This window comes from Colius striatus, chromosome 8 (genome assembly GCF_028858725.1).
Source record: "Colius striatus isolate bColStr4 chromosome 8, bColStr4.1.hap1, whole genome shotgun sequence".
Taxonomy (NCBI): Eukaryota; Metazoa; Chordata; class Aves; order Coliiformes; family Coliidae; genus Colius; species Colius striatus.
This window is the reverse complement of record NC_084766.1, coordinates 24182041-24206956: the sequence shown is the minus strand read 5'-3', so window position 1 is coordinate 24206956 and position 24916 is coordinate 24182041. Positions and strand designations below refer to the sequence as shown.

General features: G+C 63.8%; 5 protein-coding genes across 8 annotated transcripts; 3 read left to right on the top strand and 2 right to left on the bottom strand.

Annotated features, from left to right (window-relative positions):
* Positions 1 to 293: 293 nt before the first annotated feature.
* Positions 294 to 7508, top strand: PI4K2A (phosphatidylinositol 4-kinase type 2 alpha). The gene is made up of 9 exons (XM_062001593.1): positions 294 to 728; positions 3162 to 3362; positions 3623 to 3754; positions 3830 to 3983; positions 4559 to 4620; positions 5011 to 5110; positions 5331 to 5464; positions 5753 to 5812; positions 5933 to 7508. The coding sequence occupies exons 1-9, from the start codon at positions 324 to 326 to the stop codon at positions 6092 to 6094; spliced, it is 1410 nt and encodes a 469-aa protein (XP_061857577.1). The 5' UTR covers positions 294 to 323; the 3' UTR covers positions 6095 to 7508.
* A 150-nt stretch (positions 7509 to 7658) lies between these two features.
* Positions 7659 to 8618, bottom strand: AVPI1 (arginine vasopressin induced 1). 2 transcript variants are annotated; one of them, XM_062001594.1, is made up of 2 exons: positions 7926 to 8618; positions 7659 to 7835 (listed from the first exon to the last, which is right to left on the bottom strand). In XM_062001594.1, exons 1-2 carry the CDS (start codon positions 8210 to 8212, stop codon positions 7775 to 7777), a joined length of 348 nt encoding a protein of 115 aa, XP_061857578.1. In that variant the 5' UTR covers positions 8213 to 8618; the 3' UTR covers positions 7659 to 7774. The 2 variants fall into 2 exon arrangements, with proteins under 2 accessions (XP_061857578.1, XP_061857579.1); XM_062001595.1 differs by having other exon boundaries at positions 7757 to 7835; positions 7922 to 8618.
* A 151-nt stretch (positions 8619 to 8769) lies between these two features.
* Positions 8770 to 11691, top strand: MARVELD1 (MARVEL domain containing 1). 3 transcript variants are annotated; one of them, XM_062001281.1, is made up of 2 exons: positions 8770 to 10116; positions 10687 to 11691. In XM_062001281.1, the coding sequence occupies exon 1, from the start codon at positions 9222 to 9224 to the stop codon at positions 9750 to 9752; it is 531 nt and encodes a 176-aa protein (XP_061857265.1). In that variant the 5' UTR covers positions 8770 to 9221; the 3' UTR covers positions 9753 to 10116; positions 10687 to 11691. The 3 variants fall into 3 exon arrangements, with proteins under 3 accessions (XP_061857265.1, XP_061857263.1, XP_061857264.1); XM_062001279.1 differs by having other exon boundaries at positions 10305 to 11691; XM_062001280.1 differs by having other exon boundaries at positions 8770 to 10535.
* Positions 11692 to 12861: 1170 nt separating this feature from the next.
* ZFYVE27 (zinc finger FYVE-type containing 27) lies at positions 12862 to 17979 on the top strand. The gene is made up of 11 exons (XM_062001552.1): positions 12862 to 13187; positions 13279 to 13349; positions 13440 to 13626; positions 13803 to 13898; positions 14089 to 14201; positions 14899 to 15029; positions 15378 to 15449; positions 15828 to 15972; positions 16051 to 16097; positions 16897 to 16978; positions 17164 to 17979. The coding sequence occupies exons 1-11, from the start codon at positions 12991 to 12993 to the stop codon at positions 17226 to 17228; spliced, it is 1206 nt and encodes a 401-aa protein (XP_061857536.1). The 5' UTR covers positions 12862 to 12990; the 3' UTR covers positions 17229 to 17979.
* Positions 17980 to 20106: 2127 nt separating this feature from the next.
* SFRP5 (secreted frizzled related protein 5) lies at positions 20107 to 22883 on the bottom strand. Its single transcript, XM_062001469.1, has 3 exons — positions 22346 to 22883; positions 21546 to 21623; positions 20107 to 21153 (listed from the first exon to the last, which is right to left on the bottom strand). The coding sequence occupies exons 1-3, from the start codon at positions 22881 to 22883 to the stop codon at positions 20813 to 20815; spliced, it is 957 nt and encodes a 318-aa protein (XP_061857453.1). The 3' UTR covers positions 20107 to 20812.
* Between the last annotated feature and the right edge of the window lie 2033 nt (positions 22884 to 24916).

Here is a 24916-nt window from a genome sequence, read left to right as displayed (position 1 = left end):
GGGCAAAGCGCTCTCCTCTCGGGCAGAGGGGCGGTGTCCCCGCCATCTTTGCGTAGGGCAGCGGGGCCGCCGCCGCTCCCGAGCGGCCATCCTCGTGTGGGGCAGCGGCAGCACCAGCGCTCGCGGCGGGGGCCGGCGGACGCCCCCTGGCCCGGCCGAGCGGCGCGGGGCGTGCGGGACCTGCGGGCCCGTGCCATCCGGCGCCACGGCCGCGGCCGCCCCGGCGCTGCGAGGGGGTTCCGCGGCGCCGCCCGGCGGGGCGGGGCGCTGACGCGGGCGGAAGCGGCGGGCGCAGGCGGCGCGGCGGGGGCCGGGCGGGCGCGATGGACGAGACGAGCCCGCTGGTGTCTCCGGAGCGGGCGCAGGCCCCCGACTATGGGCTGCCGGGGGGCGCCGTGCGCGCCCTCCCCGCCGCCGCCCCGCCCCCTCCGCCGCCGCCGCCTTCGCCTCCCGGTTCTCCCGGCGGCCGTGACCGCGAGCGGCAGCCGCTGCTGGAGCGCGGGGCGCGGGGCCCGGCGGCGGCGCAGGCCCAGGCGCAGGCCCAGGCGGCGGCGCAGGCCCAGGCGGCGGCGGCGGCGGCGGCGCAGCGGGAGCGAAACGACTTTCCCGAGGACCCCGAGTTCGCCGAGGTGGTGCGGCGGGCCGAGCTGGCCAGCGAGCGCGGCATCTTCCCCGAGCGCATCTCGCAGGGCTCCAGCGGCAGCTACTTCGTCAAGGACCCGCAGGGGGTGAGCCGGGCCCGGCCCCGTGTGCCCGCCCCGGGGGGCCTCGCCCTGGGCTGCCCGAGGCCTGCGGGTCGGGAGGAGGGAGCTGCCGGGGGAAGGGGTGATGCTGGCCTGCGGGTGACTGGCTTGAGGGAGGGCTGGTGCGGGCGACTGGAGCCACCCTGGGCTTCTCGATGGGAGCAGCAGCAAGAATGAGAGGCAACTGTGTCCAAATGGTGCTTTGGTTTCTTCTGGGACTCTCGTCCCTAAAGAGGAAGGGTCCCCCTCTCCCTCAGGCTTGTGCATCAGCATCTTCTGACCACAGTGACTCCAGCCCAAGGGCTGCACCTGAGAGCTGAGCTGATTTTTGGCCTGTGAGACTGGAGTGAGGCGTTTCCTTTGTGACTGCATGGTCGATATAATCGAGGCACAGTCCTCAGCGTGTAGCTGGTCTACTATAGATGTGGTCAGCTGTATGGTAGCAGCCTCCACACCACTGTCTGCATGTGTGTGCAGCACAGGCTTGTCTTGTGACCTGCAGCACCCCGCCCAATTACTGGAGCTGTTGCTGCTTCCCATGACTCTTGTCGCTGCAGGTGTGCTGGGATGCTTCCTGGGAAGCAGGGCTGAGCTCTCCGGTCTCTGGTCTGCCCTACTTTTCTTGCCCTCCATGGGAGCTGTGTTAGGCAGGTCCCAGCTGAGCTGTGGGGCAATACACCCTTCCTTCCTCCACCTTTCTGCTCCCTTAGATTGCCCAATACAAGATGTGTTGTCGCTGGGGTGGGCAGTTGGACAAGCTGACTAGAGGTGGGAGGCAGAGATGGCCTGGCCATAGCTGATCTGAGCTCACTGAGGGCTGGTGGAGAATGTCTTTGAGGAGCCAAAGTCTTTGTATTCCTGGCCACGACACGTGTCAGGGCCCTCAGCCTGCCTTGCTGTTAGTAAATGCGTGTGTCAGGTTTCTGTTTCTCAGTGCTGAGTGTCATCAAAATCTCCCCACTGCTGGCATAGGAGGGAGCACACTGTGCTGCTGTGCTGGGTGGGTTAGGGCAGGGGGTGAGGGCACTGGAGGAAAACCTTTTCTCTTGTGTCTTCTTCCCTTTTAGCTGTCCCAGCTGTCCCTTGGGGCTGTGGTGGCCTCAAGTGTTGCCTGTGTTGCTGGGCTGGGCTGGCCTGGCTTCCTCTGCCCTGCTGCTGGCACCAGGCAGACCTGTTTTCCCTGCCAGCTCTCACACAGGACTGTCTGGAAAGTGATGCTGTGCTGTCAGGCCTCTGGCCTCCACTTCTGCCCTGTTCCTGCATGGCTGGACCTTGCTCTATTGGACTGGCTCCACAGAGCACAAGGGGCCATGCTGCCAGAGCTCCCGAGGCTGTGCTGCCAGAGCTCCCAACAGGACTCTTGCAGGCTCAAATCAAAAGAACATGTTGGCAGTCATGTGCCTTCACGTGGGGCTGATGAGGGGATTGCCTTCCTGCCTGCTCAGGGAAAGTGGCTCCTCTGTATGATCTGGGAATAGCTGAAGTGCTCCTGGTCCAAACCCTTCCTCTCCCTTTTCCTGGTGGATAAAACCTTACTCCTGCCTGCCCAGGGTTGACTTCTGGCCCCTGGCAGGCTGGAGCTGCACTGGGGTTCTGCACTGAGGTGCCGAGACATGTGTCCCACTTCCACATTGTGGCAAGAGCTTGGCTTGGAGAAGTGCCACCCACTCAGGCTGGGGCTGCTGCCAGCCATGGAGAGGAAGGCTGGTTGTGTGTGCTGCTGAGTCACCCCAGAACAGGGGCTGCCAGCCCAGAGCTGCTGCACAGTCCCCCAGGGATGCCTGGCCCAAGGGGGCAGATGGCCTTGCCCTTGCCTCAGCTGTGTGGCCTGGCAACAGTGCAGTGTCTGGCACAAGGGTTCTGCAGCAGTGGGTTGGTACGTGTGGGGCTGGATGTGCTGCTGCTAGCAGCTGGCGGCCAGTTTGGAGTTGCCTCTGCCCTCTTGCCCACAGTATACCCTAAGGTTTCCTCTAGCTGCTTGGCTGTTCTGGTCCCTTTTCCTCTGCTCAGTTTGGGATCATCTCTGTTCAGTGCATTTTGGATCACTATCCCCTTCTCCATCCTGTGTGGACAGGATGAGCAATGATGAGCAGTAGCTCTCCCCAGCCATCCAAAGGTTGCTGGGATGGAACTGGGATGTTTGCCCTGGGACAGCGTCATCAGTGGTGTCTTTTGGGACAAGGAGGGTCATTTCTAGATGTGTGAGTTGTGCATGAAGGTCTTTGGGCAGCACCCTGCTCTCATGGGGTCTCATGCCTCCGTCCCAGGAGCTATGGGGTCTGCCTAGTCCCAGAGGCTGGTTATTGCTCTAGTGAAGGCTTATCCTGGGCCTGTTCTTGAGTGTCTCCACTGTGGGCTGGCTTGGGAGGAAGTGTCCCAGCTCTGCCATGTGAGTCAGCCCTCTTCTCTCCCACTCAGAAAATCATTGGTGTCTTCAAGCCCAAGAACGAGGAGCCATACGGGCAGCTGAACCCCAAGTGGACCAAGTGGCTGCAGAAGCTGTGCTGCCCGTGCTGCTTTGGGAGAGACTGCCTCGTCCTCAACCAGGGCTACCTGTCAGAGGCGGGCGCCAGCCTGGTGGACCAGAAATTGGAACTCAACATTGTTCCCCGCACCAAGGTGAGGGAGCAGCCGCTGGGACCTGCTCCCGGGGAGGCTTTTGTGTGCTTCTGCACAGCTCTGCCTGTGCCTTGTCTGGCAGCCACTGCTGACCTCGGAGGTGTTGTGTTGAGGGCTCGGGACTGGGCCTGCTCCCGCTCAGGCTGTGGGGATCCTCGTGCTGGGCAGAGCCGTGGGAAATGGCGTGTCTGGGGTTGCTCGGCCAGTCCTGTGGGAACTGGTGGGTGCCCCTGCCAATGCCTGTGCTCCTGTCCCCACAGGTGGTGTATCTGGCCAGCGAGACTTTTAACTACAGTGCCATCGACAGGGTGAAGTCCCGAGGGAAGAGGCTGGCCCTGGAGAAGGTGCCCAAAGTCGGCCAGCGCTTTAACCGCATCGGGCTGCCGCCCAAGGTAGGGCTGCTGGCCCCCGCGCTGGCCCGGTACCTTTCCCCCAGCCTCCCCTAACGCAGCCTCTCCCTGCTTCAGGTGGGCTCCTTCCAGCTCTTTGTGGAAGGCTACAAGGACGCTGACTACTGGCTGCGGCGGTTTGAGGCTGAGCCGCTCCCGGAGAACACCAACCGGCAGCTACTGCTGCAGTTCGAGCGGCTGGTGGTGCTGGACTACATCATCCGGAACACGGGTAGGGCTGCTGGACGCTGCCTCTTTACCTGCCAGCTGGACAACAGGGAGAGGGGCAGAGGCTTGACATCTCTTCCTGATACCTAAAACTTCTCTTAACACCACGTGGGTGCTGCCAGGTGGCAGCTGCCTCTGGGAAGAGTGCAGATGCTGTGCCTGCCCGCCACTGTGGCCATGCCCTGTCTGCTGGCCTGCCTTTTGAGAGCATTCCAGTGCTGAGGTGAAAGCTTGCCAGCTGTGAGGATCCAGGGACATTGGGAGATCCAGCACCTGTCTGTGCTCCTATGGCCTCACTCCCACTGGGCTTCTGAGTCCCTGACAAGGCTGGAAGGGGTCAGGGCAGTACTCTGGGGCTTACAGGCTGGCCTTTCTCTTGCAGGCAGGGCCAGTCTCCAGGGCTGGTTGTGTTGGGGTTAATGTGGCTTCCTGGGCCCGCAAGCAAGTTCAAGGGCTCTGGTTTAGAGTTTGGGCCTAAAACTAGTCTGTCCCACTTCTGGGCCAGAGGAGTGGTCTGCCTGGCATGGTGCAGGCAGGCCCTATCCTAGTGCTAACACAGGTGGTTTTCTCTCCCTGCAGATCGGGGCAATGACAACTGGCTCATCAAGTACGACTGTCCCCTGGACAGCGCGGGCGTGCGGGTGAGCAGCCCTGCTTGGGCATGGGCAGCTGCCTTGGCTAGCTGGGTATGGTGGGGCTTTAGCTTGTCTCCTGGGCCTTTCCTTGCCCTTTGCTTCAGTGGTTCCGTGGCCTAGTGGGACTTTGGGAGGATGCAGCTGGGCTATGGGGGGAAACTGGTGTTGCTCGACCCATGCATCCTTGGGGTGGCTTGAGTGGGGAGCATCTTTGTCCCACTCTCACTGAAAGCAGACAGTGCTTCTCTGTGGGCAAGGAGCCATTCTACATGTGAAAGGCTGCTGTGCCTCTTGGGTAGCCAGGGCAGAGATTCTGACAGCAGGGCTGCAGGGAGTGGGAGAGAGGCTGTTCCTGCTGGGAGTTCTCTCCTTATGACACACTCTGCTTCCTTCCAGGACAGTGACTGGGTGGTGGTGAAAGAGCCCATCATCAAGCTGGCTGCTATAGACAATGGTTTGGCCTTTCCCTTGAAGCACCCAGACTCCTGGAGAGCGTGTGAGTCCCTTGGGCTGGGCCAGGACACCCTGGCAAGCCATGCAACTCTCTGCTCAGACATCCTCCTCAATGGCTGGAGACAGCTAGGGCTGTCCCCCTGCAAACCTTCTGGGTTCATGGGCAGCTCTGGCTCAGCAGAGGCTGTGGGGAGTGGGTGCTGGACCCTCCGGCACCATCCTTTGTCTCCCCTGGTTCTAATGCCTCCTGCTTCCTCCCACAGATCCGTTCTACTGGGCATGGCTGCCCCAGGCCAAAATCCCCTTTTCACAGGAGATCAAGGACCTGATTCTTCCCAAGATCTCGGACCCCAACTTTGTCAAGGACCTGGAGGAAGATTTGTATGAGCTCTTCAAGGTAGCTGGGGAAATGGGCAAGAAAGGCTTGGGAGAAAGAAAAGTAGGGGTGATGTTGGAAAGGTCCCTGTCAAGGCTACAGTGGATGGGAAGGTTGCCAAGCTCCTGACTGCTTCTGGGCAGAGGCATAGCAGGGTTATCCCTCTCCCAGGAGCTGAAGACACAGCGTGGGTAGAAGCAGGAGACCCGTGGAACAGGAGGAGAGAGACTTTCTTGGGCAATGGGCATCTCTTGCATGGTGTGAGGCAGCAGGTCCCTGCCACCGTATTCTCTGTTCTCTCTCTTGCAGAAAGACCCTGGCTTTGACCGGGGACAGTTTCACAAGCAGATTGCTGTCATGAGAGGCCAGGTGAGCTGCATGTGGGGAAGGCCGATGGGTGAGGTGCAGGGCCTCGTCCTGCCTGCGTGGCCGGGAGGGCGCTGCGGGGACACTCCGGGCAGCTCAGGCAGCGCTCTGTTTGCCGTGCAGATCCTGAACCTGACACAGGCGCTGAAGGACGGGAAGAGCCCTCTGCACCTGGTCCAGATGCCGCCCGTGATCGTGGAAACGGCACGTTCCCACCAGCGCAGCGCCAGCGAGTCCTACACGCAGAGCTTCCAGAGCCGGAAGCCTTTCTTCTCGTGGTGGTAGCTCGGGCAGCTGGGGGCAGGGCTTGGCCACCTCGGACTAGCACTTGGAGAGGAGCAGGGCCAGGGCTGGCTCCTGGGGCTGGGACTCCACCTTCTGCCTGGAGCGGCTGGAGGAACCTGCAGCTGAGCCTGAGGATCCAGGCAGGGCAGGCACAGGCCTTCCCCAGCTGTGTGGGTGCTCAGTGCCCTGACTGGGGCAGAGCCCAGCAGGAGGTGTGGTGTGGCTGAGCCCCTGTCCCTGCCTCAGCCTGCATGTGGTTCTGAGCAGCCTACTTGAGGCTGGGATGAGCAGGCTGCTCGGGCCAGGATCTGTCCTGCCCCTTCACGCCAGCCACTGTCCCTTTTCTTGCCTGTCCTGCTGGCTGCCAGGCTGGGCAGGCCTGTAGCAGCTTCTGTCCCCTCCCTTTGCCCTGAGGGTGTGCTGTGCTCCTCCCCTGGCTGTCCCTCCTGTGCCCCAACCCCATGCACGCTGCTTTCCTCAGGGGGAGTTCCCGCTGGTGCAGCGGGGACCGCAATGAATGGCTGTTCTCTGGCTGGGGGCTTGAGGAGGGGACAGAAGACTCGTGGGGATGGCTTGGGTGCAGTTAGACAGGAAGGGGAAAGAGGTGCTGGCTTGCCTTTGTGAAGGGCAGACAACTTGGGCATGGGCTGCAGCTTAGTGCCCCCTCATTGTGGGAACATCCCCCTTAGGTGGAGAGGGCCAAGGGTAGGTGTGAGCACCCTCTCCCTCGCTGCTGCCTCAGCCCATCCCTCCTGCCAGGTCTCGATGCCTGTCCTTGCTTGGCTTTTGCCCCAGCACCCAGAAAACTCCCTGGCTGCTGTGCAGCCAGCACAGTGCCAGCCTTGTCTGTGCCTAGGGCCCCTGTGAGGGGCAGGGGACTGTGGGAAAGGGCTGCATGGGCTCTACTGCATGGGTGGAGGGTGTTGATGGGAGCAGGGGGAGGCCAGCATGGGCTCACAGATGCCCCAGTGCTGACAATCTCACAGGCCTGTGGGGGGCAGGGGAGGCAGTGGGCTCTTAAGAGCTGCTGAGCTTGTATTGTATCAAATGGTAGCAGGGCTGCTGCTGCATCTGCCTGCCTTGAGCTGCAGCTTCTCCTGCTGCTGAAGGAAGCTGGTGTTGGGTCTGGCTGTCCTGTTAGCCCATCTTTAGGGAGTGGAGGGGTGGGAATGAAGGTGAGTTTGGGCACTGTTAGTTGAGCCTGGGAGGGGAGAGCAGCTCCCTTGTCTCCTCTATGGGGAGGGAGCTCAGCACTGGCAGTGCAAGCACAGGTTAGGCAGTGTGAGGCCCTAGCTCCCCAGCCAGGCCCGGCTGCATCTCTGACTGACCCAAAATGTATTGTTCTAATGCACTGTAGAAATGTATGTAATGTATTTAAACCATGCAACCATCTGAATAACAGAGCCACTGTTCACCTGGCTGCCTCCATCTCTCTGCCACACCCCAGAGCTGATTGGGGCCGTTGTGCTCACACAGAGCCTGGTACAAGGGCCCGACCCAGGTGCTGCCGCCCCCGGGTAAGGCCAGGGGGTGGCAGGACGTAGCCAGAGCCTGACGCAGCCACCACCGTCCAGCATTTATTCACCACTGCACCCTGTCCACTACACTGGGTGTCCTCAGGGAGTCCTGGTGGCCTGGCAGCCGCTGGCCGGCAGCCCCGCTCCTCCACGGCGTGGCCGTTCACGTGGACCTCGAGGGCAGCTCGGCCCCGCCGTCGCCACCGGGCTCCTTCTCCGCGATCCTGCGGGGACGAGATGTGTGTCGGCGGCGCGCTCCGGCCACGCTTCCCCGACCCCCTCCCACTTTCCCCACCGGCCCGGCCCGCACCTACCGCAGGCGGCTGAAGCGCCGCAGAGCCGCCATTCCGCCGCCGGGCCGGGCCGGCCGCCGCCGCCCCCGGAGCCGCCGCAGGGCGCGCACCATGCGCCGCTGGCCCGCGTACCGCCAGACGAGGCGGGCGCGCTCCTCGGCCCGCTCGGCCCCGCCGCTCCGGAACAGGCTCCGCAGCTCCGGCAGCCCCACGCCCTGGAAGATGTTGGCCGAGGCCCGCTTGCGGCCGCGGGCTGCGGGCGCCGCCCGCCTCGGAGGATCGCTCACCACCGAGGCCGGCGTGCCCATAGCCCCGGTCGCCGCCGGCTGCCGGAGAGACGGCGTCCGAGCCGGCCCGCCTCTCCCGGGATCCAGCGCGGATGCCCAGTGAGGAAGGGCAGGCGGCGGGGGAGGGACGCGCGGCGGCCGCAGGGAGAGGGCGGGCTGGGGCGCCGGGCGGGAGGCCAACCGCCCGGGCGGGGCCGCCCAGGAACGCGGGAGGCGCCCTGCTCGGGCCGCCGCACCCAGGTCAGGTCCGGTCCCGCCCCGCCGGTGCCCGAGGCGCTGCTGCCCCGTCGTGACCCACTTTCGCGCTGCCGCCAGTCCCTCGCACAGAGCCGGCGGGCACAGGTCCGCCGTGCGGCCGCTGGGCTACCGCAGCCCCTCCGCGCCGCCGCACCGGGACCGCTGCCGCGCTCGTTCCCCCGGCGCGCCCCGCCCCGCCGCCGATCCGCGCCCGCCTCCCGCCCCCGGGGCCAATGGGCGGCGAGGGGCGCGGCCGCCCCGCCTCCCGGCGGGGGCACACGTGGCGCCAGTGACGGCGCCCGGGCGCTGCGGGTGCGGCGGGCGCGGCCCCGCCCCGGCCGCGCGTCACGCGAGAGGGAATCCCTGGTGACGTAGGGGGAACCCCGGCGCGCGCCCCCCGCCGCCTGCCGCGCGGGGTCCTGCTCTCACCCCCCCGCCCCGCCCTTGCCTCCCATCCCGCTGCCTCCCGCCGCCTGGTCCCGCTTCGCGCGGCGCGGCCGCCCCTCCCGGCGGGACGGGACGGGACAGGACGGCGTGGGAGGTGAAGAGGAGGCAGGGGCGGCGACCCCTTCCGGCGACGGCGGCAGGCATCCGCGGCGGCACCGCGCTGTCCGGTGGGGCCGTCGGGAGGCGCGGCGGGGCGCGGAGGCGGGGCGGGACGGGGCGGGGAGACGAGAGGCCCCGCTCGGGGAGGACCGTTAGGAGCCAGATGTTTGGCAGCGGTCGGGGGAGGAAGTCGCTGCCGGGACTCTGAGTCCCGCCCAAACTGCGCCGGAGCAGGCAGGACCCCGCCATGGCCCGTACGGCTCCCCCGGCTGTGCCGCCGCCTCCGGGGCCGCCGCCGGCCCGCGACTCCCTCAGCCTTCACCGCGCCTACCTACGGAGCCCGCTGGGCTTGCTGCGCCTGGGGCAGCTGGCGCTGGGCGCTGCCTTCTGGGTGACGGTGGCCGCTCACAAGTACGAGGGGGCGGCCCACTTCGCCCTCTTCGCCGCGGTCCTGGTCTGGCTCCTCACCCTGGCACTCTTCGGGCTGAGCCTCCTGGGACGCTGGGCGCTGGTGCCCTGGCTGGGCTCCCGCTGGCTCCTCACTAACCTGGTGCATGACCTGGCGCTGGGTGTGGGGCTCTACGCAGCCGCCACCGGCATCATGGGCTACAAGGCCAGGCAGAAAAGCTACTGCAACCTGCCGGGCTACAGCCAGCACTGCCTCTACGGTGCCTACCTGAGTGCGTCCGTTTGCGGGGGCATCGCTGCCTGCCTGTACCTCTTCTCTGGGCTCTACTGTCTGTCACGACGCTGCCGGGACCAACGCGACATCATCTGAGACCCCGCGACACTCGGCTCCCCTTCTCCTCACCCGCGGGTGGAGCGCAGCCCTGCTTTGGGACAAAGCGACCCTGCCGCCCCATCCCCTCCCGGCTGACTGCACCACGCTTCCTCCAGAGGCTCCTGCACAGATGGATGGACACAGAGGCCTTCCCCTAGCACGGCTTCCCCTGCGTCCTGCCAAGACGACGTGGACACCCAACTGCTGCACAAAGCCTCTCTCACACCCCCGGACAGACTTAGGCCGTTGCAAGTGGAATGACTCAAGCAGAGACCCCTAAGAGGGTCCCCAGTTTTCAAGAACCCCCTGGGGCCCCTGCCCAACTCTCCTGCTCCTGGACTTGCAGATGCTGCATGCTCAGGTGGGTACCAACCTGTCCCCAGGGTAGAGGGTGGCCTGGGGGAGCTGAGCAGGGGCCAGTGGTGTGTGGTGGGGTTGGGTAGGCATAACCCCACCACACCCGACACGCTGGCAGCCCCCTCCTGCTGTTCCCAGCTGTGCAGTGTCTCTGCAGCTCCCTAAAGGAGGCTCTGATCTCGATTTCCCCAGCCTGGGCCCCTCCTCCTGTCTGGCCTGAACACGTCTGCCGTCTTGCCGGAGCCCTGCAGGGTTCAGCCCTTCCCTGCCCCATGCTCTGGGGGTGAGGAGACACCCTGGTCCCGCACAGCCTGACTCTGTGTCACCCTCACCCCCGGCCCCTGGGCATGCTGTTCCCATTTGGGGGCTGATCCCACACAGCAAGGGCAGCAAGGCCTCTGCTGCTGCAGGGTGAGAGGAAGGGTGAGTGGGCCCATAGCCTGGTTCTGTGACCCTGGGCAGGGTCTAAATTCCTCTAGCCTTGGTGTTTGTGCTTCCCCAGCACAGGACCAGGTGCTCCTGGTGTCAAAGGGCACGGGGCACCGCGTCATTCTTGGTCCCTGCCCTCCCACAGTGAGGTTCATGGCTCTGAGCCACCCAGAGCCCCCAGGCCTGAGCCGAGGCACAGCTGCTCCAACACAGACAGGCACGGCCTCGCCGATGGCGTTGGAGACCGACCCACGGCTCTGCTTGGCTCTGCCACTTGGTGCATCCCAGAAAGCTCTCATCTGGAGACTCTCTGGCTCCATCTCGGGGCCCCGCGCTGCCCGGAGGCTGTGGCGAGGCGAAGAGGAAGGGTGAGTGCAGCAGCATGGTGGTGCTGGGCTGCTGCTGGCACTATGGCCCCCGGGCAGCTGGGGTGAGGCGTTGTGGGGACATGGCCTATCTCGGGGAGTAGGAGAAGAGGATGGCAGCAGCAGGGCCAGCACAGTCTGGATCAGCCTCCACAGCCCACCAAGCGCCAATCTCTGAGGAGGCCGTGTAGGGCCAATGGGAGCAATGTGCGGCCAGAGACTGATAATTTCTGGAGGAGCATCGCACCGGGGCTGCCCTGCCACAAGCACTCCTCACCCTGCCTGGAGGCAGGTCCTCTCTGTTGCTCCTGGTGTGAGGGGGGTCAACCCCGTCTCTGCGTGGGCTCAGATCAGCAGGACGTGTCCCCAGCAGCTGTCCACGAGCCCTGGCTGTTGCCTGGGGTTTCTTAGTGCCTTATTTTGGTGTGGAGAGCCACAGCCGTGGTGCCCCTGGGGCTTGGAGAAGTCTGGAAGTGGCACTGAGTCAGTGCTTCCACCATGAAGATGATCCCCGCTGGTGCTCAGGGGCCCTGCCAACCCCTCAGCCGCCTACCCCTGGGCAGGATGTGTTGTCTCTGCCCTGTGTCAGGGCTGGTCCCCGACACTGCCGCCCCTGCCTGCTCTGATGCAGCCCCTTGCCCAGGCTGCCCAATGGAGCTTCTGCCACCACAAGTGCCTTTCCTCAGCTTTCCACACCCTCGCCTGTCATGCCAGCCCTGTTTCCCTCAAGCCCACTCTCCAGTGCCTATGGAGTCACTTTCTAAATAAAGCAATGTTGGCGCTCACTGAGTGGGGCTTTGTACCCAGACTGGGATCTGCTGGGGACTGGGTCTGAGCTGAGATCACACCTACTCTACAGCCCTGTGCCCTGAGGCCTCCCTGCCTGAAGGTTCTGGTCTTCCTTACAACGTCCTGGTATTCTCTGGGCTCATGGGCACGCTCCTGGTGCTGAGCCACCGCTCCTGGTTGGGACTCTTGGGGATGGGCTGTCCCTGGCACTGACTGCCTCCTGCAGAGGCGGGGCTCATGTGTGCAGGCAGCTCCCACTGCCCAGTGTTGCAGATCCCTGAGGCTGTGTGGCTGCAGGGATATGCTGGTGACAGGATGGAGCTGCATTCCTCTGGGCTGAAAAGGCTCTCTGTCTGGCGCTTGGGCACTGCAGACAGTCATGCCCCTGCTGAGAGTTGCATGTCATGCCCTGAGAGTTCCAGTCATGCCCTGGAGAGTTGAGAGCAGGCTGGAGGTGGGCAGCATCTCCCAGGGATGGCACTGGCACCGGGCCACACTATCGGAATAAGGATCAGCCCTGGACCTCTACCTGGGGCAGGGGTGTTGGTAGGCCCTCCAGCCCTCTGCCCACGGTGACACATGCTGTGCTCACCACAGGCTGCGGGCAGCCGGCACCAGCAGGGAGGCCCGCGCTGCCCTCATAGCATGAGAGCTGGCATAAGGTTAACAAGATTGCATGGACTATTATAGGATAGCGCCTCCCCTTTTGCAAAGGGATGCAGCCAAGGGCCCCCTGAGCATCGCTGGGAGCCAGGAGCCAGCGTGGGGACAGCACAGCCAGGGCTCCCTCCAGCGATGGAGCCCATGGGGACAAACCCGCAGTGCCCGGATACAGCTGGAAGCAGCACGCCGAGACCCGGCCTGGGGCTGAGCCCCGGAGCAGGATCAGACCCAGAGCAGGGTCAGAGCGGGACCAATGCACTGGCACCGGACCCAGACTGGCGCTGAGCCCTAGAGCGTAGCAGACCCGGCTGCGGGCCAGGCCGGGACGCAGCTCAGCCGCACAGCAGGGCCGAACCGCCGGGGCCCCGAATCCGCTCGGCAGCGCCCGGACGCGATGGGGCCCCGGGGCGGGGCGCCCGGCGCCGAGGCCACTTCCGCCCTTTTTCCCGCGCGGGGGCGGGGCCTCTGCCAGTCCTTTCCAGCTCGGCTCTTGTGATTGGCTGCGCGCCAGCGCCGCGGGTGACGTCACGGCGTACCTGGCGGCTTCACGGAAGCGCGGTGCGGCTCAGGCCCGGCGCGGCGGCGGCAGCGGGACAGGGGCTGCTGCTGTGCGGCCCCGGCTGGGGCTCGGCATGCAGGCGCTGGAGCGGGACGGGGCGGCCGGCGGCCTCGACGGGGTGGCGGGCGCCGGTGAGGCTCCACTGGAGCCGTCGCCGCCCAGGACCGCCGCCGCTTTCGACCTGCTGGAGCTGGTGCGGAGCTACCGGCGGCTGCAGCTCTACCTGGAGCCGCTGCGAGACGCTGCCGAGGGCGTCCGCTGCCTCCTCCGGTAGGTTGGGGCTGGGTCGAGACCAGGACCGAGGCCGTCCCCGGGGCCTCACGCCCCTCGCCTTCCCTCCCTCACTCGCGCCTCTCCGCAGGTGGCAGCGGCCCGTGTGCTCGCTCCTCGTCTGCTTCGGCCTCAACTTCCTCCTGCTGACCCTCGGCCAAGGTGCGTGTGGCGCGGCCGGGCCGCTCCCCTCCATGGACACCCCCTCCCCGCCTTCCCAGCCCGGGGCTGACGCTGTCTCGCCTCTTCCAGCCGCTTGGTACTCGGTGCTCGCCATGCTGGTGGCGGTGCCGGCCCTGCTGGGCTACCTGCAGGAGCGGTGCCGGGCCCGGCCCTCGGAGCTGGAGCTGCTGCGCCGGCGGCACCACAGCGTCCGGCGGGAGGACCTCCGGCGGGTGCAGCTCTCGCGGCAGGAGGCCGTCGCTCAGGTCAAGAGCTTGTGAGTCGCCGAAGCCCTCCCTGCTGTCAGGCTGCCGGGGCCTCCGCGGCCAGGAGAGCCCCCGGTGCTGCGAGGGGACAGGTTCATGCCAGCTAGGCCGCCATCAAGAGTGCTGTGACGGGGAGCCCAGCTGTGGGTTTGAGGGTGTTTTTGTGACAGTAAGGTCTCATTTGCAGCCTCATCCAGCTGGAGGGGTTCCTGAGTGGGATGTGCTGCAGCTGCGAGGCTGTGTACCGTGTGCTGTACTGGGAGAACCCCACTGTCTCTTCCCGGTGAGTAGTACTGGGGCAGGTATCCTGGGGTGGGCTCAGAGGGGAGAGGGGCCTGGCCAGGCCTGTGTAGCTGCCTTCAATGTGTTTAGGGTTTGAGGAGGACAGAGGGAGGCCCAGGTGAAGGAAGGGGACTTGTGCTGTGGTGTGAGTTGCTCTGTGTTTACTGCAGTCTCCTGCTGCTCATTCCCAGGTTTTACGGGGCACTGCTGGGGTCTGTCTGCATCCTTTACCTGCTGCCTCTCTGCTGGGTCCTGGCCATCCTCAACAGCACCCTCTTCCTGGGCAATACCCAGTTCTACCAAGGTGAGAGACCTCCCTGCAAGTGGCCTGTGTGGGTTGGGCTGGGGAAAGGCCCTTTGAAGCCATGGATCCTGCCGTGGACCTCTTCCAGCACCCTCGTGTGAGCCCAGTGTCATGGGACCCGAGTCCCCTTGAGAGCAGCAGTGCCCTCGGGATAGGTGGTGAGGTCCTGGGTCTTAACTGTGACAGGTGAGTGTCTCTCCTGATCTTTATCCTGCCCTGGCTGCTGTCTCCTGCTCTTCTTTGTGCTGTGGCAGCTCAGGGCCTGGCAGCACAGCCTGCACGTGAGCATCGGCACCGTTCTCAGTCCCTGACCCTGCTCTGCAGGACTTCAAATACTCTGAGTACCCATGGCAATGTATGACTCAGGCTTGGAAACGTGTGTCAGAGACAAGTGCTGGAGGTGCTCCCTGTCCTTTGGCATTTGCTGAAGGAGAATAGGACGAGCTCTGTGTAGCTGAGCTCTGACTAAGGCTCCTGTTATTCCCTGTCCCCAGCTGGACCGAGTGATGGGGGGTTCCTTGCTGCCCTAACTTTGATGTGTGAGCAGAGGAGTGCTCAGGGTACCCGATGGGTGAAGGTTGCACATGCCCCTGTCCGACTTTGAGGCCTGGAGATGATCTTTTGCAGCAGGGTGTGTGTGGCAGGGCTGGGAGAAAGGAAGTGCCGCTCTGCTCCAGCTCTCTTCCCCTCTCTGCAGTGGTAATGGAGCTGAAGGCCTCGATGGAGCAGTGTGTGGGCACCAGACCCCTGGAGAGTGCTCCAGAGCCCGCAGAAGCCCTGCCAGCTGCAGCCTCCCCGGACCGCACCCCCACCCCCACCAGCACCGAGGTGAGATGGGACAGGGCTGGGGGTGTGAGCTGCCCTGCCACTCCTCTGGTCTGACTGGGCCTGTGTCCCTCTGCCCACAAACTCCTGCCACCTTTGCTGAAAGCCTGGGAGTCCCCTTGAGTTGCTCTGTGGTTGCTCTGTTGCTCTGGAGGCTTGGCTCAGTCCTGCTGCTGTATGTAAGGATGTGGTCTGGGGAGGCAGGGACTCACCTCACCTTCTGGGACTCCTGTCTTCTTGTGGGGCTGCTGGGGGCCTGACTCTTTGTGCTTGAGCATACTGTGGAAGCCTGGGCCCACCTCTGGATGGGGCTGAGGGTACCCCAGGACTAGCGCTGTGAATCTCTTGCAGGACCTTACTCCTGGCAGTGTGGAGGAGGCAGAGGAGGCAGAGCCTGATGAAGAGTTCAAAGATGCTATTGAGGTTTGAGGCTGGTGGGGGTGGGCTGTGCCTCCAGGCTAGTCTCAGCTGGCAAGAGGGGGTTGAGGGCCTTGGTGGGCAAGCAGAGTGCTGGGGTAGGGTGGTTATGGGGCTGGGTGGCTCAGACTCCATCTGTACTGCCTCTCCTCTCTGTCCCATGCTGCGGGAGAAGGAGAACCAGCTGCTGGTCATGGTGAGTACTGCCACACCACCACAGTGTGCCAGGGGCACCTCCTCCCAGCTGGAGCTGGCAGCCTTTGCCTGGCTTGCCTGTGACTTGTGGCCAAGCCACGTAGAGCATCCTGCTTGTTGGGTGCCTGGCTCTGGGGTGGGCTGCCCCCCAGCCACCCCTCTGTGCTCAGCTGGCTCTGCTCCCTGCAGGAGGACGACGAGAGCTCTCAGTGCTCCTCAGAGTTTGATCTGAGCCTCCCGGACAACGGCTTCATGAGCAAAAACGAGGTGATCCGCAGCAAGGTGTCGCGCCTGACCGAGCGCCTGCGCAAACGCTACCCCAGCAACAACTTCGGTGAGGAGCTGAGCCTGTCCCTGTGCCCACAGGCCCAGGCACCACAGCCCTGCCTCACTGCTGCTCTCTTTCTTCCAGGGAGCTGCACAGGCTGCGCAGCCACTTTCTCTGTGCTCAAGAAGAGGGTGAGTGTTTGGGGCAGGGCTGTTGCACGTGTCTGGCTTGCCCTGGCTTTCTCTGGCAGCTCCTGGTGCCTGGTCTTGATCAGAGCCTGGCAGCCGTCACCTCAGCTAGGTGCTGGGTGTCGTCTCATCTATAATGGTGCCAGGGATCCCTTGTGCTGTGCAACCTTTGCCTGTTTGCCCCTTTAGCAGCTGCCTGAGGACAACCCTGTGTGTACTGGTGCTAGAAGACACCTGTCCCGTGCCCTGGTTTAGTCCCTTTCCTGTGGCCCGAAACCTTCCTGGTGAAGCAAGAGCATGGCTCTGCTTGTGGGAGCTAGAGGAGCAAAGGCCACCTCTCTCGTGTTGCCTGAGCCCCTGGCAGTGGTGTTTGGTACATGGTCCTTTGGGCAGGATGTCTCTCTTGTCCCCTCCAGACCCACTTTTGCTGTCTTCCTGCCGCCTCTTGTTCTCCAGACTCGTGACCCCCTCCCTTACCCCTGGGTTAGTCTGATACATGTCTGGGACTCTCTGGAGCCTGTGTCCTTCCAGGGTTACAGCATAGGAAGTGACAGTCTCCTTAAGCCTCCTGAAGCCTGTGCTCCCACTGTTTTCTCAGGCTAGGCACAGACTGCCTGTGACAACAGAGCAAACTTGAACACGGATCCAGTGTTTGGCTTGGGTGGTTTGTCCCAGTGGTGATGGCAGATGACCCCTCTGCTTCTGGGGCTCAGGGCTTGCAGGAAATGCTGTCAGCACTGTTGCAGCCCTGAGGTTTGCCAGGGAGGGCTGGGTAGTGTCTCACCTCCATTTCTCCCCACAGCGGAGCTGCAGTAACTGTGGGAACAGCTTCTGCTCCAGGTGTTGTTCCTTCAAAGTCCCCAAGGCTGTGATGGGAGCCACAGGTGAGTGGAAAGGTGGGGAACAGCAGAGCTCCTGCTACAACCTGCCCCATCTGCTGCAGGGGCTGGCCCTGCCCTTGCTGGGGAGGGCAGAGGGGATCTGGCTTGGGTCAAAGCAGCTTTGTGCCTGGGTTCCCCAGTCCAGGGTGGGGAAAGGGAGCATCTCTGACACCCGCTTTCCTTTCCAGCCCCGGAAGCTCAGAGGGAAACGGTGTTTGTGTGCGCTCTGTGCAACCAGGTGCTCATCAAGTGACCGCACCAGGCCCAGCCAGCTCCTGACACCCAGGACAGGGTGTGCCCTCCAGCGGGTTTCCAGGGGGGCATCACCCTGTCAGGGGATGCTTGTGCTCACTGCTCCTCCTGCCAGCACCAGGCTGGGGCCAGGCCAGCCCTCCTTGCCACGCAGCATCTGCCACACCGGGGGGCTGTGTCTCTGCAGTGGAGCATCACCCACAGCTGTGCCCCCACAGCTGCTCTGAGGTCTGGCACGCTCCTTGGTTCTTGCCATGGCCTGAAACGTACTTACCCAGGCCCAGTGATGGAGGAGCCATCCTTCCTTCTTGTGGCCCTGCCTCCCGTGGGGCAAAACAATCTCAGGGCTCTCTCCCCACCTTTCTCAGCACTGCGTTAGGTGACTAGTTGTAGGATGGAGTCAGAGCTCAGCTGCATCTCCAGGAGCTGGAAGCTTTGCTCCTGGCTCAGCTGAGACTCTGTTTATCCCTCCCATGCTCCTCAGCGTTGCCTGCAGCTTTAGTCTTTCTCCTCCAATCTTTAGCTGTAGTACAGAGGAGGCAGTTTTGGGATGAGCTGTGAGGCTGGGTCTCCAGCTGCAGGGTGAGAAGCAGTGCAAGTTGGTGCTGCTCTATGCATGTAGTGACTGCTGCTTTCTACTACAGATTAATATATAAGTGTATATAGAGAATGACCAATAAATCTCTGGCCCTGGGCTGCTTCTCCTGTGGCTGCAGGCGAGGCTGTCCCAGCCAGTCAGCCCTGCTACCCTCTCTGGCCTTGGCCCAGCTCTGTTGCAGGTGGTCACAGAGAAAGGGAGTGCCTCTGCTCCCCACTTCCCCAGCTTACCACGGTTTTCGCCTCCCAGCAGGCTCTGCCCCTGTCTGCCCCATGCTTGTTTGTGCCTGGACTCAGAGAGGAGCTGGGCTGTGGCAGGAGCTGCTGGGCTTCCTCTCTGCCTCTGGGGCCTGCCCCTGCCCTGCCCTGCCCGGTGGTGGTCCAGGCAGCTGCCTCCACACACAAGGATGACCTTTCCCTGCTTGAACAGCAAAGCTCCCAGCTATGCCAGGAATGTGACACTGGCTGCCAGGCAGCTGGGAAGGGCCACAGCCTGGGTTCCTGCCACCCAGCTGCAGCTCCTCCCGCCTGGGGGGGCTGGTGCTCCTGGGCTGGCATTGCCCCTGAAGGAGGGTTGATGTTGTGTATCCCATCGGCGTGGGAGGTTGTGGAGGGCAGCCCCCATCCCCCCCCCCAGCTGTGCCCTGTGGCCATTTGAAGAAAAGCAGTCCTGGGCAGCGACGAGTGTCAGGGTCAGGCTGGGTGTGCTCCAAGGCCAGGTTGTGTTGGGGAGCTGGCACCCAGAGGGCTCAGCAGGCACTAGGGCAGCAGAGCAGCTGTAACTTTTGGGAGGAAGCTTTGTTGCACCCCAAGAGCTTGTGGGGTGGGGGGAGTGAATCTGCAATGGGACAAGTACTGAGTTTGGAGGGGTCGAGTCTTAGAGCTCAGATGGGAGGCAGAGAGAAGCTGGGCAAACCCTGGAGCAATGAGGCCCAGGGCCATGGGTGTCTGAACTCTCCCTGGAAAGATGCTAATGATGCAGAACACAAAGGGCTACAGAGCGACTGGGGCTGCGGGTGAGGGGTGTTTGCACACTTCAGATTTTGCAGTAAAATGGCATAATTGATGGTGTTTGTTCCTTGGGCAGCATGCTCAGCAGCTGTGCTCTGAACAGCCCTTCTAACGGTTATATTTGAGTTCTGTCCCTGTTTTTTTTCCCCCTATCTGGCAGTAGCTGCCTGCCCCCAGTGTGAGGCTGGCCCTGGGGGGCACAGGAATGGTCCCTCAGCCAGAGCATGCGAGGCTCCTTTAGGGCTCTGGGAGGTGGCTGGTGGGGCTGATGTCATGTCCAAGGTGGGCAGAGAGTGGAGATCAGCCCAGTGAGGTGCCCCCAAGCCCTGTCAGCTGGGAGGAGGGAGGTGCAGGCAGCTGCAGCCTCAATTCCCCCCTTGTCCTAGGCCAGCTCCGGTGAGAGGCCGCGGTGTGAGGCAGCCAAGCGCTGGGTAAATATCCCCGTGGCTGCCTCTGTGTGTCCCTCATGCCCAGATGGGTGGATGCAAGGAGGTGTTGGGTAAACAGCAATGGAGGGGAATGGGGAGGGGGCGGTGGGCAGCCCCCCCTGCCTGCTGGGACTGGAAGGGGGCTGCTGGGGCAGAGTCAGCCCCTGCTCTGGGGCTATGGGAGGTGATGGACAGAGCCCTGCTGCTGTCAGGGGTCAGGCCCAGAGCTGCCCTCGTCCTGGTGCTGTTTACAGGGGAACCTGGTGGGTGTAGGTGGGTGGCCCCAGGGAGCCTTTTGGGAGGAGGCTGGAGGTCATGGGGTGGGAGGTCTGGCAGACAGGCAGAGCTGGCTGGGAGCTGCAGACAGGGGATTTTGGTGGTGCAGAAGTTACGGGACTAGGGATGGAGGCTGCCTGGTCCAGGATCTGCCCCCCTGAGCAAGGCTCCTCACATGTACCTCCAGCTCCCAGCCTGTGCCTCTGTCTCTGAGAAGTGATGCAGGGAGAAACCTCTGTTGCAAACATCCCCCAAATCCAGATGTGGTGCTCCAGCAGCAGTGATGCCTCTGTCCCCCTCATCCTGACACCCTCCCAGGCTGCCTGATGTACCAGGCATGCCTGAGTCTCTAGCCATGCCTGTGACCACTATGATTCCCATCCTCTGGCTTGCCCAGGCTGCCCAGGCTCTGGGCATGGCCCCTGGGGCAGGACCCCAAGCCCCCTCCCACCCTTCTGGGGATCCCTGAGGGAGCTCTGAGGGGCCGTTGTCCATGAACCACAGGCAGCTGGACACAGGGGTCTCCAAGGAAGAATAATTTACTGTGGTGTGGATGGGGAAGGGGGTCTGGGCTGCATCTTGTTGAGGAAATACGTGAGGAAAGCAGCAGGGCTGGTCTGGGTGGCTTGGAGGTGAACATCCACACACACTGAGCCAGGGGGAGGGGAAGAGGGGGAGGAAGCCCAAGCAGGGGCCGTGCTCCTCCTTGAGGGGGTTCATTCTGTGGGAGAGTGGGGCAGGAGGGACCTGCCTTGGATGGGGTGGGTCCCTGTGAAGCTGGGATAATCCAGGGCTGGGGTAGGAGCTCAAGGTGAGGGCATGGGCTGCTCCCATGGGCTGGAGCAGGGATTAGAGTGGGGGATGGGGGAAGGTCTGGGGCATGTCATCAGGGAGGTGAGAGGAGGATAGGGAGGTGAGGGGAGGATACAGAGGTGCAAGGTAGGAGCCTTGGGTGCAGCCAGGGGGGTGCAAGAATGTCAAGCAGGCAGGCAAGGGTCACTGGGGTGCCAGGCAGGGGGCTTGGGAGGAGCCAAGGGTCTCTGGTGCAGACCAGGGCTCACAAGCAGGCAGAGCAAGGGTCCTGGGTGTGGGCAGGCGTCCTGGGAGCAGAGCAGGGCTCTCGGGAAGGGACAGGTATCCTGGCTGTGAATCAAGGTTCCCACCAATGCAGCTGGGGGTGCAGAGCAGGGTCCTGGGGTGCACCCAGGGGTGCCAGGGCTGCAGCGTTGGGCCCGTGCAGGAGTCCTGGGGCTGGCAGAGGGTGGGCAGAGCCCTAGTGCTGCCCGGCCCCATAGAGCAGGGGGTGGTAAAGGGGGCAGGGGTAGGAGAACATGAACTTGACGGCAAACTTCATCTCCTTGTTGTGCTTGTGCCAGGGGTAGATGGCGAGGAGGAGCAGGCGGCCGCCCGCCTTGCGGCCCAGCACCAGGAAGCTGCCGCTGAGGCTGTCGAGCTGCGGGCAGGGACAGGCGGCCGCGTTCCGCATGTGCAGCACCATCTTCTTGGTGTCCTTGCGCTTGAGCGGGCCCAGCTTCAGCACCTTCTTCTTCTGGGCGGCCACCAGCCGCCGCTCGCCGTTCTCCTCCGTCACCTCCTTGATGCGCATCTTCACCACTGTGTGGGGCAGTCGTGGGGGCACGGTTGGAGCTGGGGGGAGCTGCTGGGGGGCTCTGCTGAGGTGTTGGGAGGAGGTGGGGCTGGGCCAAGGCAGGGTGCAACCCAGCCCTGGGGTGGGACCCAGAAGAAGGGTCTCTGGGGGAGCTACTGCGTGGGATGGGGAAAGGGGTGTTGTTCATTAGAGGCCCCTGGCGACTCTCCCAAATGTTCTGTCTCTCCCCTCACTGGTGTCTTCTCCTGTAGCTCACCCATTCCATTCACACAGGGTCCGAGCAAATGGCTTGAGGGGTCTCCCCTTGGGGCTGTCCCTGTACACCCGTGCCCTGGAGCCAACCCCCATCCAGGCTGTCAGAGCTGGGGAAGCCAGCCCCTTGGCCCCCAGCACTCACCAAAATCACTGGAGCACATCTGCTCCATCATGCCATCTGCCTTGTGCTCCATCTCACACTGCGTGCAGATCTTGGACACTGTGGTAAGAGACCAGCTGCTGTCACGGCTGCCTGCTGCTGCCTGCCATCCTGCCCAGCTCCACGGGGACCTGCAGGGACAGCCCCAGCAGCTCCCCTGCTCCCTGGGCAGCTGTGTCAGGATGAAGCGGGGGCACAGAGCACCTTGCTGCCCAGTGTCCCGGCACCCCCCCAAAGGGGACGGGGTACGGAACATCCTCAGTCCAGATGTTGACACTCTGGGGTGCAGCAGCAGCACAGGGAGGGTAGCCCCAACCTGATGGCTGTCACAGCCCTGATCCTGACCCTGGGCTGCCTTTGGCTGATGTCTCCTCCCCTGCCTGAGGGACAGCCACACTGCTACAGCAACACGGGGCTGAGACCGGCAGGTGCAGGATGCAGGACGCTCTTTGCTGCTGGGATGGGACCCAGTAGGAGGAGAGGGACACAGCTCTGGGATGGGCCCCGCAGCCACTGCCCCCTCACCCCATGTTCACTCCCAGCTCTGCTCCCCCCTGCCGCGGCACAGCTCTGTGCAGGCAGTGGGGTGCCCAGCGCCCCTGGGAAGCGAGCAGTGCCTGACCACAGCAGCCGATGCTCTGGGTACTGTGCCCACTGGTGCCCTCCTGCAGACAGAGGGTCCTCGCCCGTGCCCCAGGCTGTGCTTTGAGGGACGCGGGGATGCGGGTGCAGGTCCCCGGCTGCGTGGGGACACGCCGAAGGCAGGTGCCCGTCCCGCTTACCTGGCGGCGGAGTGGCCTTGCTGTTCCCGAACTGGACAGCGATGCAGAGCTCGTGGTCGGAGGGAAACTTGCCGCAGTGCAGCATGTCGGGCCAGGGGAAGCCGTAGGACTCCATGACGGGGGCGCAGGAGTCGCGCACCACCTCGCAGAGGGAGCGGCAGGGGTAGACGGGCCGCTCCAGGCAGACGGGGGCGAAGAGCGAGCAGAGGAAGAGCTGGGTGTCGGTGTGGCACTGCTTGGCGAGCAGGGGCACCCAGCTGCCCGCCTGCTGCTTGGCCTCGGCCATGGTCTCGTGCTCCAGCAGGTTGGGCAGCCGCATGCGCTTGTAGCCCACGTCGCGGCAGAGCTGCATGTCGGGCGGGATGTCGAGGCACTGCGGCTCCCGCCCGTAGAAGCGCCCGTGGGGCCGGCTCTCGGGCTGCCAGCCGTAGTAGTCATAGTGCTGCCCGGCGCCCGGGGACCCTGCCAGCGCCAGCGCCAGCGCCAGGGCCGGCAGCAGCGTGCCCCGGCCCCCCGTGGGGACCCCCACCCGAGGCATCGCCGCGGCCGGCCGCGCCTGCCGAGCGGGACGGGACGGGACGGGAGCGCGGCTGGGCTGGCTGCCTGCTCCCGGAACGCCTCCCACGCTCGCCGCCCTTTCTAAGAGAGCCTGGGGAGGCCTCGGCGGCAGCCAATCTGCTCCGGCTGCCGGGACCCCCCGGGGCTGCTCTTCACCCCCCCGCCCGGCCGCACGCCAGCCCGTCCCGTCCCGTCCCGCCGGCTGCCCCACCGCCGCTCACCCTCCCACCCCGCTGCTCCAGCCCTCCCTCCTCGGGCAGCCGAGTGGGTACACGGCACTACACGCCCCTCGCCCTCCCAAGGACCCTCCTACACGCAGCCTCCCCTGCTCCCTGCCCCCCTCCCTGGCTCTATGTGCCCCTGGGGTGATGCCCTTGGGACAGGGGGATGTGTTGTAAGTGCAAGGTGTCCCTGTTATCCACCAGCCCCTCTGCCCCCATCCCACCTAACACTCCACATGGCATGGGGCAGGGGGGGCAGGATATGTGTTCAGGAGTGCTTGGGGTGCAGGGGATGGAGGAGCAGGACACCCCAGAGGCTTCTTGCTGCAGCACTGGACACAGCTGGGGTACCCACATGCCAGGCGCCCTATGTGGCATCAATGTTGAGGGGATGCCATGGGTATAGGATCCTTATTCTTCACAGAAGATCCTGTCAGCATGCACCTTGTGCAGCCCACAGTCTGCTGGGCACAGGCACAGCTGGTTACACCTCCCAGCACAGGGCAGGCACTCAGGCTCTACTGATGCCTGGGGCAGAGCTGGAGCCCAAGTGGGATGAGGGTCCTTCTGAGGCTACATTCCCCCATCCCCTTGGAGATGGGCTGGGCGGGGGGGTGCAAGGCTCAAGACCCCATTAGAAAACCATCTGTCTGCAGGGGTTATCTGGGACACCCCCTTCCCTTCCCACGATCGATGCCTCTGCCTGGCCAAGGCGCTCTGGGCCTCCTCTGGCCCCTGCCCACCGGATAAGGCAGCTCTGTTAATGGGCTACAGAGCAAACAGCCTGGTGCAGGCAGCGATAGCAGTTGCCCTTTGCCCCAGGCTAGGGGCAGGAACTGTCCCCTCAAGCCCTGGTGGGATCCACCTGCATTGGGGCCATGCTGGGAAGCTCAGCCACCCAACCTGCACTTGCCTATAACCTGCCTGCCCTGCCCCTGCCCTCTGTGCCCAGTGCATTCCCCCTTTAGTGCTTTGCTGCCTACTCATCCCACCCCCAGCCAAGCACTGGAGATGGCACCATTAATGTGTAACTGCCTGGGAGCAAGATAAGATAGAGTGGTCCTTTATCAGTGCTGCCCGGTAGCAAGAGGGAGGGTGCTGGAGGCATGAGGCTGTCACAACAGCGGTGAGATTACCTAGAGATAACGGCTGATAGAAAATAGCTAATCCGTGATGGATGTGCTGGGGCAGGGCGTAATTGCCATGGGAGCTGAGCTGGGAAAGGGGCTGGCAAGGCCTGGGAGCAGGAGCAGGGAGGTGGAGGTAGAGGGACAGAGTTGCCAATGTGTGGGATGCTGAGCAGTCCTTGCTCTGAGGGTATGGGGTGTCCCCAGGCTGTCTGGGTGGCACTGCCAGCCCTGGTGCACTCCTGCTCTTCCCTGCAGACTGGTTTCTGGCTCTCTTAGCCCACCCCATCCCCTATCTCAGTCCAACCCCCATCACCCCAAGGAAGGTGCTGGGATGCTGAGCACCCTGTGCCAGCTGGCACACAACCAGATGAAGATGAGGGGGGTGGCAGAGCTGTTGTGGGGAGAGAGGGGCTCCCTGCCAACTGGCCCGCTCCCCACATCTGTCATGATGACTTCATTAGAGCCACTGAGTCACCCCCTGGCAGCACGGCCATGCTGGAGGGGCAGGGCTGGCCCCAGGAGAGGGCTGTCTGTCCCCTGCCCCTACCCTGACAGGTGTCCTGGTAGCCTTGTCCCCAAGATGAGACCCTGCCTCTGCTCTGGAGGGAGTCGCTGATGCACCCTCATTGCCTCTTTAACCCTTTCCCACCGGAGATGTCCCA

Bases quoted from the DNA above. Each gene is read 5' to 3' on its own strand.
- PI4K2A (XM_062001593.1), top strand. From the start codon at position 324: ATGGACGAGACGAGCCCGCTGGTGTCTCCGGAGCGGGCGCAGGCCCCC. The intron at 3,984-4,558 runs GTAGGGCTGCTG...CTCTCCCTGCAG, and splicing joins CTACATCATCCGGAACACGG to ATCGGGGCAATGACAACTGG. The intron at 4,621-5,010 runs GTGAGCAGCCCT...GCTTCCTTCCAG, and splicing joins TGGACAGCGCGGGCGTGCGG to GACAGTGACTGGGTGGTGGT.
- AVPI1 (XM_062001594.1), bottom strand. From the start codon at position 8,212: ATGGGCACGCCGGCCTCGGTGGTGAGCGATCCTCCGAGGCGGGCGGCG. The intron at 7,836-7,925 runs GTAGGTGCGGGC...TCGTCCCCGCAG, and splicing joins CGGCGCTTCAGCCGCCTGCG to GATCGCGGAGAAGGAGCCCG.
- MARVELD1 (XM_062001281.1), top strand. From the start codon at position 9,222: ATGGCCCGTACGGCTCCCCCGGCTGTGCCGCCGCCTCCGGGGCCGCCG.
- ZFYVE27 (XM_062001552.1), top strand. From the start codon at position 12,991: ATGCAGGCGCTGGAGCGGGACGGGGCGGCCGGCGGCCTCGACGGGGTG. The intron at 13,627-13,802 runs GTGAGTCGCCGA...TCTCATTTGCAG, and splicing joins GTCGCTCAGGTCAAGAGCTT to CCTCATCCAGCTGGAGGGGT. The intron at 13,899-14,088 runs GTGAGTAGTACT...GCTCATTCCCAG, and splicing joins AACCCCACTGTCTCTTCCCG to GTTTTACGGGGCACTGCTGG.
- SFRP5 (XM_062001469.1), bottom strand. From the start codon at position 22,883: ATGCCTCGGGTGGGGGTCCCCACGGGGGGCCGGGGCACGCTGCTGCCG. The intron at 21,624-22,345 runs GTAAGCGGGACG...CTCTTACCACAG, and splicing joins CAAGGCCACTCCGCCGCCAG to TGTCCAAGATCTGCACGCAG. The intron at 21,154-21,545 runs GTGAGTGCTGGG...TGCCCCACACAG, and splicing joins GATGTGCTCCAGTGATTTTG to TGGTGAAGATGCGCATCAAG.